This window comes from Oncorhynchus masou, chromosome 14 (genome assembly GCF_036934945.1).
Source record: "Oncorhynchus masou masou isolate Uvic2021 chromosome 14, UVic_Omas_1.1, whole genome shotgun sequence".
Lineage (NCBI taxonomy): Eukaryota > Metazoa > Chordata > Actinopteri > Salmoniformes > Salmonidae > Oncorhynchus > Oncorhynchus masou.
This window is the reverse complement of record NC_088225.1, coordinates 4,182,743-4,201,876: the sequence shown is the minus strand read 5'-3', so window position 1 is coordinate 4,201,876 and position 19,134 is coordinate 4,182,743. Positions and strand designations below refer to the sequence as shown.

The 19,134-nt window shown below is 41.4% G+C and overlaps 1 protein-coding gene across 1 annotated transcript; it reads right to left on the bottom strand.

Annotated features, from left to right (window-relative positions):
* Nucleotides 1–6,016: 6,016 nt before the first annotated feature.
* On the bottom strand, nucleotides 6,017–18,827 carry utp18 (UTP18 small subunit processome component). The gene is made up of 13 exons (XM_064985963.1): nucleotides 18,445–18,827; nucleotides 17,899–18,035; nucleotides 15,791–15,886; nucleotides 15,633–15,703; nucleotides 14,980–15,083; nucleotides 14,634–14,759; nucleotides 14,177–14,351; nucleotides 10,073–10,173; nucleotides 9,862–9,952; nucleotides 8,431–8,554; nucleotides 7,087–7,261; nucleotides 6,762–6,904; nucleotides 6,017–6,657 (listed from the first exon to the last, which is right to left on the bottom strand). Exons 1-13 carry the CDS (start codon nucleotides 18,658–18,660, stop codon nucleotides 6,633–6,635), a joined length of 1,584 nt encoding a protein of 527 aa, XP_064842035.1. The 5' UTR covers nucleotides 18,661–18,827; the 3' UTR covers nucleotides 6,017–6,632.
* Between the last annotated feature and the right edge of the window lie 307 nt (nucleotides 18,828–19,134).

Here is a 19,134-nt window from a genome sequence, read left to right as displayed (position 1 = left end):
ATACAAGTACTGATAGACACATTTTGGACTAAGTTGTTTATTACAGTAAGGGTTGCATCACAAATAGTAATTCCTATTTTTATCAAGCATTTTGACTAAGCATTCTATAACTAAACTTGTCCCTGTCTTGGTGAATATTTTTGAGTTAGCTGAACACACCTTAACCGATCCCAGAGAAGTATTTTTAAACTGATTTCAGACTTGTTGTAGATTAGAGACAAGGGGTGTGTCTGACAGTGGACAAACTATCACTGATATGCACAGGTGAATTGTGGGCCACCTCCACTGGGATTGGCCTAACACCTGTTTACAATTAGTGCTGATTCACGCCAAGGGTTTATCTCAATAGTCTAAAGTGACTACCTCGCTTCTCTTCCTCTCATCTGCTCTGATCCAAGTAATTACCCTCATCAATCCAGAAGGCTGTGTCTGGTTTTTCAGAATGCTCTCTATTCTGGTCCATTGATATTTCTGGTCCTACAGCGTTCCATGACATTTTCAAAATACTCTCTCTCTCCTATGGTGTGTGTGTGTGTGTGTGTGTGCGTGCGTGCGTGCGTGCGTGTGTGTGTGTGTGTGTGATTTCTCCACATAATTCCAACAGTGCACCTTGTGTGCTCTCATAATTCCTCCTGAAAGCACAACAATAGACAATTCTACCCCACATAGGCCTAATGGGAGCACACAGATGCAAGAGAGGTCGAAATCATTATTCTACCATAATACTGACAGACAGACAAACGTCATCCATGCAATTTAGACTGATGTGTGAGCTCATGGCTTTTATCCCACCATGTTTTAAGAATTGAATAGTCACTGAAGAACAGTCTCAGATTCCAGTACTTCCATTATCCTTTGAACACAGGTCTCTGACCACAGGTACATTTTCAGACAGACAGGCTGACATTGAATTTCCAACATTGCCATGATATCATTCTCTGCTTTGAGGCGGAGGACTCCATACTTCCCATGCTTTCCAACCCAATTTAACATACAATGTCAGGCTCTTCATGACTTATTTTGTAGTTAGTCCCAAAAGAAGCCTCCCTTGTCCAACCATTAATCTACCTGTGTGGCATACAAGTGATTTTCCTCTTGGTGACCTGAGAGATGATCACGACACTGTGATGCCACAGAGCTTCACATCTGAGCCAATGGAAAATAACAGATGTATCTCTGTGTGCTCTGTAGACTATAGTCAGTTTTGTTGCGTGTGGCTTAGATTGTCTCAGACATGAGTGAATGTGGATGTCATACCATACATGCTGTCAATGCATGTGAACTCCAAGGCTCCATCTCCCTCAATAAAAACAACAATGGCCTCTTTGTGATGCAGTAAATGACTCTTTCAACCCTAAGAGCTTTAAAATTGTATTTATTTGGAAAGTGATCCGTGAATCCAACAAATAAGTTATATAACCTCAAAAACATGGGGACATACTTTCAAGCTTCCCTGCCAGTCAGGCAAACAATATCCCAGGTTGTCTACTCGAATCTACTACTGACAACTGCAGGCTGTCGACAGGCCGATTCTTGTGTCCCATTCCTGCGGCCTCAGTTTGGGCCAAAGCTAAACGGCTGTCCAAAGCCCAGGTTTAATTTACTGTTTCCAGTCGCACCAATGTCACCATCCAACATAACATGACACATGCATTGTGCTACTAGATTTTATACTTTACATGATTGGCGCTAGCTCGTCAAACCTGTTCACCAACAGTGAACGGTGAGGTTCATATGTAACCAAGACTAAACTCAGCAAAAGAAGAAACGTTCCTTTTTCAGGACCCTCCAGAATCCAAATAACTTCACAGATCTTCATTGTAAAGGGTTTAACATGCTTGTTCAATGAACCATAAACAATTAATGAACATACGCCTGTGGAACGGTCGTTGAGACTCTAACAGCTTACAGACGGTAGGCAATTAAGGTCACAGTTATAACAATTTAGGACACGAAAGAGGCCTTTCTACTGACTCTGAAAAACACCAAAAGAAAGATGTCCAGGGTCCCCGCTCATCTGCGTGAACGTGCCTTAGGCATGCTGCAAGGAGGCATGAGGACTGCAGATGTGGCCAGGGCAGTAAAATGCAATGTCCATACTGTGAGACGCCTAAGACAGCGCTACAGGGAGACAGAACGGACAGCTGATCTTCCTCGCAGTGGCAGACCACGTGTAACAACACCTGCACGGGATCGGTACATCCCACCTGCGGGATGGGTACAGGATAGCAACAACAACTGCCCGAGTTACACCAGGAACGCACAATCCTTCCATCAGTGCTCAGACTGTCCGCAATAGGCTGAGAGAGGCTGGACTGAGGGCTTGTAGGCCTGTTGTATGGCAGGTCCTCACCAGACATCACCGGCAACAACATCGCCTATGGGCACAAACCCACCGTCGCTGTACCAGACAGGACTGACAAAAAGTGCTCTTCACTGACGAGTCGCGGTTTTATCTCACCAGGGGTGATGGTCGGATTCGCATTTATCGTCGAAGGAATGAGCGTTACACGGGGTCCTGTAACTCTGGAGCGGGATCGATTTGGAGGTGGAGGGTCACAGCATCATCGGACTGAGCTTGTTGTTATTGCAGGCAATCTCAACGCCGTGCGTTGTGCGTTTGATTTTGACCCATTTGTTCAGACACATTATTCCATTTCTGTTTGTCACATCTGTGGAACTTGTTCAGTTTATGTCTCAGTTGAATCTTATGTGAATACAAATATTTACATGCTGAAAATAAAATGCAGTTGACAGTGAGGACGATTATTTATTTGCTGAGTTTATGTTAATGGTTGTTTACGAATGGAAAATAAACCAGTCAATGAATGTCCTGTACTGAGGTCTACCTGGAAACTTCTCAGTGACTAAACCATTGTCAATCAAGGAAGAATAGTATCTGCCAAACTGGGATGCTCACTGTTATAGGTTCAGATGATGATGTCACTATATAGTTGTGTTTAAATTTGAAATGTACCTGACCCACATCAACAGACAGAAGATTGTTTGGAATGAAAACTTAAGAATCGTTGCTCTCATAGAGTACTTATAGCACTGTAACGGTACAGCAGTTAATATTGCTACACACAAAAAAATGGCTTTATCCTGTTACAAAAATAGTTGACACACAAACCTACCTTATATCGATCTTTATTCTGGGTGTTTTCTTCTGCAATGGAGTTGAAATAATGAAATAAGTATGTGACTGTCCTGCAAAGCTGCTGTCATCACTGCCAAAGGTACTTCCAGCTCGTCAGGTATATGTGTGATTATGCGTGGTTATGTGTTGTGATGGGGAGTTGACAGCAGCTTGCACAGTAGTCAGGTGAGTTGGTAAAACAACTACAGTTGTTTTTTTTTCACATTTTGTTGTTACAGGCTGAATTTCAAATGCATTACATTTCGATTTTGTGTCACTGAATGCAACACTCCATAATGTCAAAGTGGAATTGTGTTTTTAGAAATGTTTACAAATGACTAAAAATGCAAAGGTGAAATGTCATGAGTCAGTAAGTATTCAACCCCTTTGTTATGGCAAGCCTAAATAACTGCTGGAGTAAAAATGTGCTTAACAATTTGGATAAGTTGCATGGACTACCTGTTTGGAATAATCGTGTTTAACATAATTTTTTAATCACAGCCCCATCTCTGTACCCCACACATACAATTTATCTGTAAGGTATCTCAGTCGAGCAGTGAATTTCAAGCACAAATTAAATGAAAAAGACCAGGGGGGGTTTCCAATGCCTCCCAAAGAAAGGCACCTATTGGTAGATGGGTAAAAAAAATAAGATGTCAAATATTCCTTTGAGCATGGTGAAGTTATTAATTACACTTTGGATGGTGTATCAATACACCCAGTCACTACAAAGGTAAAGGCATCCTTCCTAACTCAGTTGCCGGAGAGGAAAGAAACCACTCAGGGATTTCACCATGAGGCCAATGGTGACTTTAAAACAGTTACAGAGTTGAATGGCTGTAATAAGAGAAAACATCGTAGTTACTCCACAATACTAACCTAAATGACAAAGTGAAAAGAAGGAAGCTGGTACATAATACAAATATTCCAAAACATACATTCTGTTTGCAATAAGGCACAAAAGTAATACTGCTAAAAATGTGGCAAAGAAAATTTACTTTTTGTCCTGAATACAAAGCATTATGTTTGGGGCAAATCCAACACAACATTAGGAGCACCTTTTCTAATATTGAGTTTTTTAAAAGATTAATGGGCAAATATTGTACAATCCTGGTTTGCAAAAGCTCTTAGTGACTTACCCAGAAAGACTGCCAAAGTTGATTCGAACTTGCACTGACTCAGGGGGTTGAATACTTGTCTAGTCAAAATATATTGTTTTTTTATTTTCCATTAAATACTCCAAAAAAGTAATCATTTTGTGTAATCATTGACAAAAAAATTACAAATCCATTTTTAATCCCACTTTGGAACACAACAAAATGTGAAAAAAGTAAAGGTGTGTGAATACTTTTTGAAGCCACTGTATTTCTCCTTTAACATGCGTGTGAAAGAGACAGACTGTGTAAAAAGATATGGCTAATTTGTGTAGATAATTTTGTTACTAGCACATATATTCATAAGAGATAGATGAAGGAGTTTGTGGTTATTTTGAGAGGTTCACCAACTACACAGCTGCAACCTGCTGCTGAAATCACAAATCTGTAAATTAGTCAGACAGACCAGAGAATAGATAGGACAAACACAGATTCTAAACCTATATTTAGACAAATTACCATTAATTTCACAACTGCAGCTATTTTTCTATGTCTGGTCTGCAGGGCAAATATATTTATTTCCGACTCTCAAGACACCCACATGAGAACTAAAACTAAGTAAAATGCTGATGAGGCTCATTATTTGTTTCTGCACTTCCCACCTGTTAATAGTTTCTGTTGTTTTCTGCATTAGGGGGACTACAGTGGAACACTCTTGTTTGTTTGGTGTTAAGGTTCATTTATCATAAAGACATTTCTCCAGCCTATTATATTACAGGAGCACCTCAGGACAGACCAAAACAATAAATGTGATAAAGATGCACTGAAACACAAGGGGAAGAGAAATTACTTGTCTGAATGCAGATACAAACGACTACGACGCCTTAGGGAGGACACAGTGCTTCATCTTTTACTAATGAGGAGAAATGTAGGTGTTGGAATGCTGCCTACTGACGTCCTAAAGGAGGATCTAATGCATGTAACACATGGTGTTACTGTCATTCATCTGGAGTCTGTAGGTGTGTGTGTTTCTCTCAATGCTGTGGCTCAGCAGGGAGGTCCCTTTAGTGCAGTAAAAAAACAATAATAAAGCAGTCAATTTCAGTGCGAATGGCACCATCAAGCAAACTGTTCTATGAGCCATACTGGGAGCATGAATGCAAAGTAAGGGTTTATATTAGCTTCGCTTTCTGATGTGCCTTTCTGGCCTGGGTCTTGGTCTGCCGATAAACTGGGCCAGATAGGCTGTGCCTTCAGAAAGTCTTCATGCCCCTTGACTTGATTTTTTCCCTCCACAGTTTGGTCAGAGGTCCAGCTCTAGGCAGTCTTGAGTAGTTCCATATTTATTTTTTTACTTCCCAATGATGCAGACCACTGTGCTCTTGGAAACGTTCCAACGCTCTAGAAATGGTTTTATACCCTTTCCCAGATATGCCTTGTCACAATTCTACCTCAGCACTCTATGGCCAGTTCCATGGACTTCTTGGTATAGTCTCTACTCTGACATGCACTGTCAACTGTGGGACCTTATATAGACAGGTGTGTTTATTTCAAAATCATGTCAAAACAATTGAATTTGCCAAAAGGTGGACTCTAATCAAGTTGTAGCAACGGCTCAAGGATGATCAAATTAAATTGGAAGCACCCGAGCGCAATTAGATGTCACAGCTAAGGTGTGTCAATACTTATGTAAATGAGATATTGCTGCATTTAATTTAATACATTTGCAAAACATATTTAATCCATTCAGAATTTAGGCTGTAATAACAAAATGCGGAATAAGTCAAGGGGTATGAATACTTTATGAAGGCACTGAACATGAAGTATATCATCCAAAGTTGTGTGAAAATGATCATCTTCAAACACCATCAGATTTGGAGGAGGGCTTTGGTCAAAATGGAAGTCACAGTGAGTTCTAATCCATTATTGTGGCTGGAAGCAACATATTTTCAGGTCAATATGGAGTAGACTAATGGGGCTTTAGTGCATACAAGTTTGACAGCCTTTCTATACTAGTCAATCTATAATGTTATTGTTCTCCGAGATATCTAGGAACAGAAGAAACTATACTAATGGCCAAGTATCAAGGAAATAAAGTTGTACTTAATCCATTATACAAACATTTGTCAAACCCTAAAGTAGACAGAAAGAAATACACAGGACAAGCATTTTGAAAACTGAACACTTAAAAAATGTAATCACTCAAATTTGAAGGGAAAAAAACAGGATAACAAATACATGGTATCTTGCTGTGACAATTTCATAGATGAAATTACCATAACCAATTTCACAATTGAAGTCCTTTTCATTGTAAAATGTCTTCTTGAAGACAATGGTAGTTGTATTGAGGGAGCTTGGTGTCTTGATGTTGATTACGAGCCTGCTTGTGATGCTCTTCATCAAAAGTCTTTGTAATGCAACAACCTGAAAATAAACCAAATTATTATTCCAATATATTTACTTGTATCAAGTCACCCATAGTGTTGATGTTTTTTTTATTTTCTGCTGTCTGAAAACACAAGACTCACCTGAAGAGAGGGGCATGGCCCTTGTTGTTGGCCAGAGAGAAGAAGCCACTGTTTGGGGAGAAGTCCAGGCGGTGGGCCCTGTAGATGGTTTTCCTCAGGAACATGGGGAAGTTGGAGAACACTGTGAAGCTGGGGATATGAACCTGAAATGAGAAGGGGAGACATATGGCACATGGAGAGACTTGATGACAGTGAAAGAGAGACATGGTTTCAGTTATTTATTACTATCCAAGTAATGCTGCAACAAAACCTTGTATTTACAAGAGACCAGGTGTAGCTGTTATGATGACAAAGACAACATTAGGTGTGTGAGAGAGAGACTGACCAATCGGGCAGCCTCGTCGTCAGCCCTGGAGGCGATGGCCAGGATCTCGGAGGTGGGGTTGAAGCGGAGAGAGGTGGCAGAGGTCACCAGGTTCATGATGGCCTTCAGAGGCTTGGGGTTGTTCTGCCGCATACACTCCTCCTGCGAGTACACGTTCACCACACCTGCCGCTGACCTGAGATAATAGAAATGGTAGAAAAATGATGTGAACTTGTGTGCTACAGCTATATCGATACGAAAAAATATAATTGGGTTATTCCATGAAATGGGTGCCTTTGGCATCCTGTTGAAATTTTAAGTATAAAATGTGCACAAATATTACAATTTAAAAGCCTGTTATATTAAATGTAGACCACATGGAGAATTAAATAAATCTGTTTTTTTATATGAATAAAGTGCCAAATATTCTGCATTTTGACATGTCCCACCGTCAACCATATGTCCACCTCTAGTCAGATTTGAACTCACTTAACCCCAACCTTTCTCCAAGTTTTTTTCACCATCATTGTACAGCCCTAGTTATTTTGTTGCTTTGACAAAGTCATTTCTGAAGATAATTTATTTCATATGATTTATTTACATGCTTCCTTCATTTTTAAGATCAACCATGTTTACTTGAATTTGTGAAACTATTCCTTTTAGAATAGTTTTCATCCTGAAAAACAGAACATCGAATAGTCAAATCATAGAGTAAAATCGGGTGAGCTGGTTCTACTCTTTTTGGCTATTTTCAGGTGTTTTGTGGTGGAAAACTGAGCGGGTCGAGCATAACATGTCAACCCTGTTACCCATGGACAGACAACATTTCTAGTCTTTCACTACATTTTTTTGTGTGAAGCTTGCATTTAATTAACACTCCCTGTTGCACAAAACAAGATTCCATTCCCCCTGTCACGAGGAAATGTACAGCTGATTAAAGATGAAATCGTCAACCCTGTTCTTTTATTTGGCACATAATAGGCACTTACTTTAAATGTTTTATTTAAATCGCTTAAAGGGATAACATGTTTTTTTTTATTATTAAGTTGAACGTGCTCTTTATGACAGAATGTTAATATTTGTTACACTTCTTAAAAAGCCACCTAATTGGTGGAACGACCCAATTATCCTTAAGGTTTTGTGGCAAAATCATGCATAAAAACAACAAAAAGAAATCTGAAGCAAGACAAACAGGACAATACAAACATTGCAATGGCTTGATCACAAAATGACAGGGACCATCGCTGCTGAAACACATCAGCAAGGAAACGGATTAATTAATAAATAAATGAATAAAGCTACACACCAACAACCTCATATCACAAAACGACATGGAAAATGCTAAAAACAAAATGGCTGACTCACCCGCAGGCCAGATACTGTCCGTTCTTGGATGCAGCCATGGAGGTCCCACTCACACAGCCATCATCTGTGAACCTGTTCAGGCATTTACTGCTCCTCATGTCCCATATGTACACCTCACCCTCCTCTGCAACATAAAAAAAAAAGTTTGGTACATACAGGTACCCATGTACAGCTTTTAAAAAGGTGCGATATGCAGAAATCGCTCCGCCATTTCCTTTCTGCTAAAATACTAGTAGTTCGCCTAATTTCAGTTTGTGACAAAACAAGCAGTGGTCACTTCCTTAGTCAAAATTCAAAGCCAAAAGTCTACCGCTCAGATTCTTTTATATATATATTTTTTAAACATGACAAAAATGAAATATTAACCTATTAAAAACGGTTCTGTAGCAATGAGGATTGTAGTAGGTAAAATGCCCAATACATTACCACTGCAAATTGGTTATGCCAATGTTGTTCTTCTCAGATAATTTTGAAATTATATTTCAATATTGTAGGTATAGGTATACAGCTGAGTGAGCATAATGCATTTGCTTTTATTTATTTTACTGGACTGATGGCCTGCATCTGATGGTCAGTCTGAGGGAAAGGAGAGAGCAGCGGTGAGGCTTCCAGCCGACGGCGAAACTCAAGTCGCACTGCATTATTTCTGACTCATGCACCAATTCATGTTGTTAAATCGGGTGGCCAGTTAAAGGGAAATAACACTTTGCTATACTACTTTCAGTGAGTGGATGTAGGGCGCTGAATAACAACTTCAACATGAACTTATTCATAAAAACAGCAGCGCGTTGCTATATTCCGCCGAGTCTTTTTAAAAGTTTTGAAATCTCACAGTATCAACTTTGCTGTGTGCTTGAGGCTTCTTTTACAGTCTTTGGCTTGAGGAAACTGTGCATACACAGTGATCTGAGCTACATGATTGGCCAGCGGTAGGCCTGAAGGTGCACTTTTCAAAATGGGAACACTTTGCCTTCCCAGTGCTAGGGCTGCTGATTCAAGTGCACCTACCACCAACAGCATGAAACAAATACAAAAATAGGAACATGAGGATTAATCGGTTTTTTTTACAGAAATGTTTGGTGATCAACTAGGACCACTGGTGTAGAGAATCATTGTACCATCTCTGTTAAATATATGTCCCATAAACAAAAATATTTTTTGAAGCTGGTGAACAAAGCCAAAAGTAAAAAGACACAAAATCTAACTTAAGAATATGAAGCATAGAAATGGCGCACATAGAACAAGTCTACAGCGTCTTAGAACTGATTTCAAAGAGAATGACTGATGTATAACTCACATTTCTATGTTAATTTGGTCAGGTTGCCCAAAAAGTCACATTTTGAAGCATTAACTAAAATCTAAAAAAGGCTTTAGGATGTGATTGGGGTGTCGGGCTGTGGCCGTGTGTCTTAGACCAGGGTAAAAACCCACCAGAATTTGTGAAGACTTTGCTGCCGTCGTGGGAAAAAGCCACTCCCACAATGTTTCCGTTGATCTTCATGCTTTTCACTACCTCCTTTGTCTGAAAAAAAAGTGAGAAAATACAGACATTTATGCAATGCATGCATGTGCCTGATCCAAAATGGAGTCTTACATTTAGGATGTGTGGTATACCAGGTACTTGCCATCTACTATCACTTACCTTCATTGTTAACACATGGAGGTATCCGGAGGTGCCAGTGAGAAGGAGGGATTCTCCATCAGGGGAGACTTCAAACTCTTTCACCCTCTGTTCTCTCAGACCTGGGGTGCAATCATATTTGTTACTGCACTCAATCACACAACCAGGCACTTACCCACTACCCATGTAAAAAAAAAGAACACAGCCTGGCTGAGATTATACAGCGATTTTATCTTCAAACCAATCACAGAACACAATAACTTGCGCAGTAATAACTAGGCTCCAGTAAGGTACTGGGCTGTACTACGCACTACCCTCTGTAGTGCCTTGCAATCGGAGGCCGACGCAGTTGCGACACCAGGCGGTGATGCAACCAGTCAGGATGTTCTCGATGATGTAGAACATTGAGGATCTGAGGACCAATGCCAAATCTTTCCAGTCTCCTGCGGGGGAATAGGCTTTGTCGTGCCCTCTTCACGACTGTCTTGGTGTGTTTGGACCATGACAGTTTGTTGGTGATGTGGACGCCAAGGAGCTTGAAGCTCTCAACCTGCTCTCAGCCCCGTCGATGATAATGGGGGCGTGCTCGGCCGTCCTTTTCCTGCAGTCCACGATCATCTCCTTAGTCTTGATCACATTGAGGGCGAAGGTTTTATCGTGGTATCACGCTGCCAGGTTTCTGACCTCCTCCCTATAGCCTGTCCCATCATTGTTGGGGACCAGCCTTTCCCCGTAGTCATTTAGGCAGGTTACTTTAGTGTTCCTGGACACAAGGGCTATGGTGGTCTGCTTGAAACATGTTGGTATTACAGACTCGGTCAGGCACAGGTTGAAAATGTCAGTACAGACACTTGCCAGTTGTTCAGCGCAAGCTTGCAGTACACATCCTAGTAATCCATCTGGCCCTGTGAATGTTGATTTAAAAAGGTCTTACTCACACCAGCTACGGAGAGCGCGATATCATAGTCGTCCGGAACAGCTGGTGCTCTCATGCATGTTTCAGTGTTGCTTGCCTCGAAGCATGCATAGAAGTAATTTAGCTCATCTGGTTCGCTCATGTCACTGGGTACCTTGTGGCTGTGCTTCCCTTTGTAGTCTGTAATAGTTTGCAAGCCCTGCCACATCTGTCAGAGCCGGTGTAGTAAGACTCGATCTTAGTCCTGCTTTGCCTGTTTGATGGTTAGTTGACGGGCATAGCAGGATTTCTTATAAGCGCCCTGCTCCTTGAAATTGACAGCTCTACCCTTTAGCTCAGTCTGGATGTTGCCTGTAATCCATGGCTTCTGGTTGAGGTATGTATATACGGTTAATGTGTGGACGGTGTCATCAATGCACTTATTGATGAAGCCAGTGACTGATGTGGCGCACTCCTCAATCTCATTGGAAGAATCCAGGAACATATTTCAGTCTGTGCTAGCAAAACAGTCCTGTAGCTTAGAATCTGCATCATCTGACCACTTCCGTATTAAGCTAGTCACTGGTACTTCCTGCTTTAGTTTTTGCTTGTAAGCAAGAATCAGGAGGATAGAGTTAGGGTCAAATTTGCCAAATGGAGGGCGAGGGAGAGCTTGGTACACGTGTGTGTGTGTGTGTGTGTGTGTGTGTGTGTGTGGAGTAAAGGTGGTCTAGAGTTGTTTTTGCCTCTGGTTGCACATGCTGGCAGAAATTAGGTGAAAAAGATTTAAGCTTCCCTGCTATAAAGTCCCTGGCCACTAGGAGCACCGCCTCTGAATGTGCATTTTCTTGTTTGCTTATGGCCTTATACAGCTCGCTGAGTGCGGTCTTAGTGCCAGCATCGGTTTGTAGTGGTAAATCGACAGCTACAAAAAATATAGATAAACTCTTGGTAAATAGTGTGGTCTACAGCTTATCATGAGATACTCTACCTCAGGCAAGCAAAACCTCAAGACTTCATTAATATCAGATGTCTTGCACCAGCTGTTATTGACAAATAGACACAGACTACAACCCCTTGTCTTACCGGAGGCAGCTGTTCCATCTTGCCGATGCACGGAAAACCCAGCCAGGTGTATGATATCCATGTTGTCGTTCAGCCAAGACTCGTGAAACACAAGTTATTACAGTTTTTAATGTCCTGTTGGAAGGATAGTCTTGATCGTAGCTCATCCAGTTTATTATCCAATGATTGCACGTTAGCTAATAGGACTGATGGTAGAGACGGGTTATCCACTCGCAGTCAGATTCTTAAAAGGCACCACAACCTACAGCACCAGCCAAAAGTTTGGACACACCTACTCATTCAAGGGCTTTTCTTTATGTATACTATTTTCCACATAGTAGAATAATAGAGAAGACATCAAAACTACGAAATAACAAAAAAAGCGTTAAAACAAATCAAAATATGTTTGAGATTCTTCAAAGTTGCCACCCTTTGCCTTGATGATAGAATACCAAGTGTGCAAAGCTATCAACCAGCTTCACCTGGAATGCTTTTCCAACCGTCTTGAAGGAGTTCCCACATATGTTGAGCACTTGTTGGCTGCTTTTCCTTCACTCTGCAGTCGAACTCATCCCAAACCATCAAAATTGCGTTGAGGTTGGGTGATCGTGGAGGCCAGGTCATCTGATGCAGCACTCCATCAATCTCCTTCTTGGTTAAATAACCCTTACACAGCCTGAAGGTGTGTTGAGTCATTGTCCTATTACAAAACAAATGATAGTCCCACTAAGCCCAAAACAGATGGGATGGCGTGTCGCTGCAGAATGCTTTGGTAGCCATGCTGGTTAAGTATGCCTTGAATTCTAAATAAATCACAGACAGTGTCACCAGCAAAGCACCCCCACGCATCCTCCTCCATGCTTCACAGTGGGAACCACACATGCGGACATCATCCGCTCACCTACTCTGTGACTCACAAAAACACGGCAGTTGGAACCAATCATCTAAAATTTTGACTCATCAGACCAAAGGACAGCGTTCCTCCGGTCTAAAGTCTATTGCTCGTGTTCCTTGGCCCAAGCAAGTCTCTTCTTATTATTGGTGTCCTTTAGTAGTGGTTTCTTTGCAGCAATTTGACCATGAAGGCCTGATTCATGCAGTCTCCTCTGAACAGTTGATGCTGAGATGTGTCTGTTAATTGAACTCTGTGAAGCCTTTATTTGGGCTGCAATTTCTGAGGCCGGTAACTCTAATGAACTTATCCTCTGCAGCAGAGGTAACTCTGGGTCTTCCTTTCCTGTGGTGGTCCTCATGTGAGCCAGTTTCATCATAGCGCTTGATGGTTTTTGCGATTGCACTTGAAGAAACTGAAAGTTCTTGACATTTTCTGGATTGACTGACCTTCATGTCTTAAAGTAATGATGGACTGTCATTTCTCTTTGATTATTCTAGCTGTTCTTGCCATAATATGGATGTGGTCTTTCACCAAATAGGGCTATCTTCTGTATACAACCCCTACCTTGTCACAACACAACTGACTGGCTCAAACGCATTAAGGAAAGAAACTCCACAAATTAACAAGGCACACCTGTTAATTGAATGCATTCCAGGTGACTACCTCACGAAGCTGGTTGAGAGAATGCCAATAGTATGCAAAGCTGTCATCAAGGCAAAGGGTGGCTATTTCGAATGATCTCAACTATAATATATAGCCGGCACCATTAAATGCATTCAAAAACTGTCTAAAATGTGCTAAATACTCTGCAGTTGTGCATTTGGTTTGCTAACTTACAGTAGATATATAGCTTCTTGCAGAAAAATAAGCTTCTCTTGGTAACAGCAAAGAATCCCCTCCTGGATCAAGAGCCTTGCCGTTTAATATTTGTTTTGTGTGTGCAGCACACTGTGAGTAGCATTTCTTGTTATTTGTATAACTGAGTTGGGATGTCTGTCCCGCAAATCATTTGGATCAGAGACTGTATAAAATGTCTTCACTGAGATTTTACATGTACTTGTTAGCATTGCTGACCTTCGGTTTACAAAGGCTCAGCGGGGTTTGTGTTCAGTGCCAGTCTTTACCGGATATCGGTATAGAGGTTTGACAATCTCGATACCGCCCAAGCCTAGTAATAAAAGGCTAAGTCACTACCTAACAGCCAACTGGTTAGACTACTACCGAACAGCCTTGGGGTTCTAGTGACTCCCCATGGCTTCCTCTTCCTCACCTCTGACAGTGTGGACAGGGATGACCTTGCCCTCCATCATGTCGTAGATGTAGAACAGCTTGTTCCTGAAACTGGTGGCCACCACCTGCTCCCCGTTCACGCTGAACTGGGCCTTGTGCACCGGGAACCTCTCCAGGTAAATATTCTGAATCTTAGGGTTGGTCTTCCCATCAACCTGGAGAGGAAGGAGGGACATTTAGAGTGAGGTGGATGGTAATTCATATTAGTACAAACTTGTATGTTAGTGTCACAGATTCACTAAATAACCATAAGATAATCATCCGTAAGGATGATTGGTGGTCCATTGAGTTTGTATATATTTTTTGCTTATAGTTTGTATGGTCAAAAAAAAGGTCTGGAGGATATTATTAAGGATGCAGTTCCCTATACCATGTCTCATGATGACTGCCACAAGAATACCCGAGAGAAGACTGCAGCTGATGAGTAAAATGAATACCTGGAACAGAGAGATGGACTGGTCGAGCCCTGCTGTCATGACAACCTGGGCAGAGGGGTGGAACTGCACCGTGGTCAGCCTGTCCTCAGACGGCCGGTCGTTGTTGGCATGTAGGCACTTCTTCATCTGCAAGAGAGTTAAATACATCCAGAATAAATGCACTAGCATCACATGTAAACAAAAACATATGATTTAATACTGGAAAACGGAATGGTTTTGTAACTCCCAAACCTTTAATGTACTCTGGTTTAGAGTCCCCGTTTCCAGTCAGAGAGAGACCTGGTTGTTTTACTCTAACATAACCTCAAATGTAGTAGTGGTAAAATGATGGGAGAACAGAACTAACCTGTATGATTCCTTTGGGAAGGCTGTCGGATGAGCCCACAAAGTTGCCCGTCTTCCTCATCAGGTCGTCTCCATCTTCATCCTCATCATCAGAGTCATCTTTAGCTTTTGGAAAATAGACATCTTTTATTGAAAAGACACAAATGTATACTTTCTACCAGGACTCAAACTAGATTCAGCCGCATGCCGAGTTTTTTCTTGAGCCAATGGTCAGGAGGTCGGAACATAATTACAAATCATTTGTAAACCGCAAATTGTCCACAAGAAGACCAAACATATATACAATTGTATTAAAACAATAATTTCAAACTGTCTATATCATGAAAAGAGCAGGTGTTCATAATGTTTTGTAGACTCAGTGTGTATCTCTCTATTATGCGTGGGAATACTTTGGAACAGATATGCAAAATTAAAAGCAAACTCATTTGTTGGTGTTTTTAGTCTTTTATGTCCAGAAATGTTTTAAAAAATGTACTTCAGAAAACTTGGGAGGGCCAAATAAAAATCACCAAAATTCAGCCCGCGCCCAGTTGGGGAACCCTGCTGTATACACTATATCACCATTATATAGTAGGTAATCATAAGTGAGGGGCATCTCTCATAACATACTACATGGATCATGAAGTTGTTTATAACCAAAATGTGGGAGTTTACCTTTTTTCTTATTCTTTTTCTTTAATTTTGTCTCTGCCCAGGACGGCATTCCACCCATTGCTTTTTGGAACCTGGCAAAAATGAGTTGGAAGTGAGAGCTTGAACCACAAGATCCCAACGGTATTTAATCCATGGCTGTGTTACTAACATCCACTTACTGTTCTTTCATCCTCTGCTGTAACTTCTGTTTGGACATCTTGGCCTCCGCGTCACTCTTGGCCAGGTCTCTACGGAACCGGTGTGTCATGTCCACTCTAGGAAACAGGAGGGAAATATTCGGCAATGTCATTTACAAAATAGCCTCCAACACTCTACTCAGAACATTGGATGTAGTCTATCACAGTGCCATCCGTTTTGTCACCAAAGCCCCACAACTGTGACCTATATGCCCTCGTTGGCTGGCCCTCACTACATATCCGTCACCAAACCCACTGGCTCCTGGTCATCTATAAGTCTTTGCTAGGTAAAGCCCCGCCTTATCTCAGCTCACTGGTCACCATAGCAACACCCACCCGTAGCACATGCCCCAGCAGGTATATTTGACTGGTCATCCCCAAAGCCAACACCTCCTTTGGCCGCCTTTCCTTCCAGTTCTCTGCTGCCAATAACTGGAACCAATTGCAAAAAAAAAAATCACTGAAGCTGGAAGCTTATATGTCCCTCTCTAACTTTAAGCATCAGCTGTCAGAGCAGCTTACCGATCACTGCACCTGCACACAGCCCATCTGTAAATAGCCCACCCAATTACCTCATCCCCATATTGTTATTTATTTTTGCTCTTTTGCACCCCAATATCTCTACTTGCACATCATCATCTGCACATCTATCACTCCAGTGTTAATGCTAAATTGTAACTATTTCGCCACTATGGCCTATTTATTGCCTTACCTCCCTAATCATACTACATTTGCATACACTGTACATACATTTTTCTATTGTGTTATTGACTATATGTTTGTTTATGTGTAACTCTGTGTTGTTGTTTGTCGCACTGCTTTGCTTTATCTTGACCAGGTCGACAAATGAAAACTTGTTCTCAACTGGCCTACCTGGTTAAATAAAGGTAAAATAGGCGGCAGGTAGCCTCGTGGTTAGAGCTTTGGACTAGTAACCGGAAGGTTGCAAGTTCAAATCCCCGAGCTGACAAGGTACAAATCTGTCGTTCTGCCCCTGAACAGGCAGTTAACCCAGTGTTCCTAGGCAGTCATTGAAAATAAGAATTTGTTCTTAACCGACTTGCCTGGTTAAATAAAGGTAAAATAAAATAAAATACATTTTTAAAGGATCTACAAGTAATTTTGCATGTTGAACAACCCCAGGGAATATCGGTAGCCTACTAAAATTGAGCGCTGCTTCGCACGCTGTCTAATAACGCCTCGATCACACCAATAGCGTCATTGCATTTTGGTACACCAGAAGGTGAATGTTGAGCTTTGCTTGCACACATCCAGATGATGCTGCTTACCATTTTGCACAATCACTCTCTGTTGGTGTGATCGAGACTTAACAAAAGTTCAACATTCACCTTCTGCTACCATTTCTGTCAAGCGGTCTACACAAATCTAATCTAATAGTGGGGTGGTAGATGCTCACTAGTCTCCCTTATGGCTCAGCTCAAGTGACTACACACACACCATAGACATTTACACACACATCAGCTCAAACAGGTCCAGCTCAGAGAGGCCCAGCCCGTGAGCTCCATCAGCAGCAGATTTGAATTTAGAATGGAAAATGAATGTGTTTATGTAACAAATGTTGTAGCATCGAATATTATCGCATCAAACCAAATCGTATCGATTCGTTCCTCTCATCAAACCAAATAGTTACAAACTAAAACGTATCATTCCCGTCAGTGCTTGACTTGGCTAGGAGCTCACTGGAGCTGAGTACCAGCACCTCAAATGTTCTACTGCTTGAGCTCCTCTTCATCATATAGAATATTAGCTCAAAAGTATTGTGGGAGCTCCTGCGCCTAAATTTCAACAGTACCGGCACCCAAAATGAGTACCGGAACCTATTTCAGTCCAGGTCAAGCACTGGTTTCTATATCATAGATACATACATATCATAGATACATATATATTTGTCTTCAAAAGGGAAAGATGCACATCACTAGTAACTGCCCATACAAGCAATGTTTGATTCACACATCCATGTAATTGACATTAGGGTTACATGACTACAACTACATGAAGTGTGAAGCATTGTACATGACATCAATGCTGAAAAGACACAATAAGACATTGCTGCAGTCCCAGGTACTAACTCTTCCTCCAGATCATCATCCTCATCCTCCCAAACTGCTGTCCTTGTTGGCAGAACCTTCAGCCGTGCTTCATTCTCTACATCGGAATCGCTGGAATCGTCATCATCCAGAAGTGTGGCACCTCCATCTCCTCTGTCCTGTTGACAAGAAATTGATTTGCTAAAAACTGACTGCAATGAAACTAAAAGTAAACGATGTGACAGAGGGATATGTCACTGGTGATTATTTGTCTATTACATGGTTGTAACTAACTATCAATCAATAATGGATTTATATCTATGCCATGCTGACAATGTGCTAACATAATCGACTGAGCATCTGGCAGGCATCATTCTGTATGGAATCAGAGGTGTATTCATTACGGCGATTTTTCGGATTGGAATGGCAACCGTAAAATTAACTACAACTTCCGTTTAAAACGCAACAGATTTTACGTCACGTTGAAGAGCGTTTGGAGTTGTTGCAAAACGTTTTGTAACAGACGAAACGTTTTGCTACAGAATCGGCGTAATGAATACACCCCATATGTAACTAATTAATTCCTACCTCCACCAGCCTTTCCACAAGATCATCTTCAGCACCAAAAACAAGATCTTCTAGAAGTTTTACAGATGCATCTTCTTCGCCCAAAACAGTCACTGCCTGGGCATTTTTGTGTCTTTTTAGCACTTCCTCATCGTAGTCTGGCTCTGGTTCAGAGACTCTCTTCGTCGTCTCTCTCCCCTTTCTAGAGTGTTTACCGACTTTGTCCATGTTTAGCATATGAAACGAATTGTAAGTTGTATCAGGACACGCTAGAATTTAACAAGATTCAGTAGACTCATAAATGTGCGAGCTAATCTTTTACAATAGCATGCCTCATACACCCAATGTTTTCCACATGGGGTTGCTGCAACGCTGTGTTAGTTGTGAGAAAAGGGAACGTGCGACTGCACTATTTCACAAATTTGCAAAGTATATGCACAGTGAAGAACTCATGGCCCACGCAACGCGCCAACAGTGTACATGTTTTATTTATCAGCGGTTGGGCGCAGGCTGCGCGCAAAATTCCTTATCACGTGTTTCCGTTTTCTTGACCCCTGAACTCGGAATAAATTGTTTCTTTTTCTCTCTTTGCACACAAACGTTCTGGCAAAGATACTTGCGCCCTGTTGTGCTTGGATTGTAAAATGATCTTCAGATTTTGCATTTGTCATTGATGCAAAGTTTTGGGGAAATCTATTTTGAATTTAATGC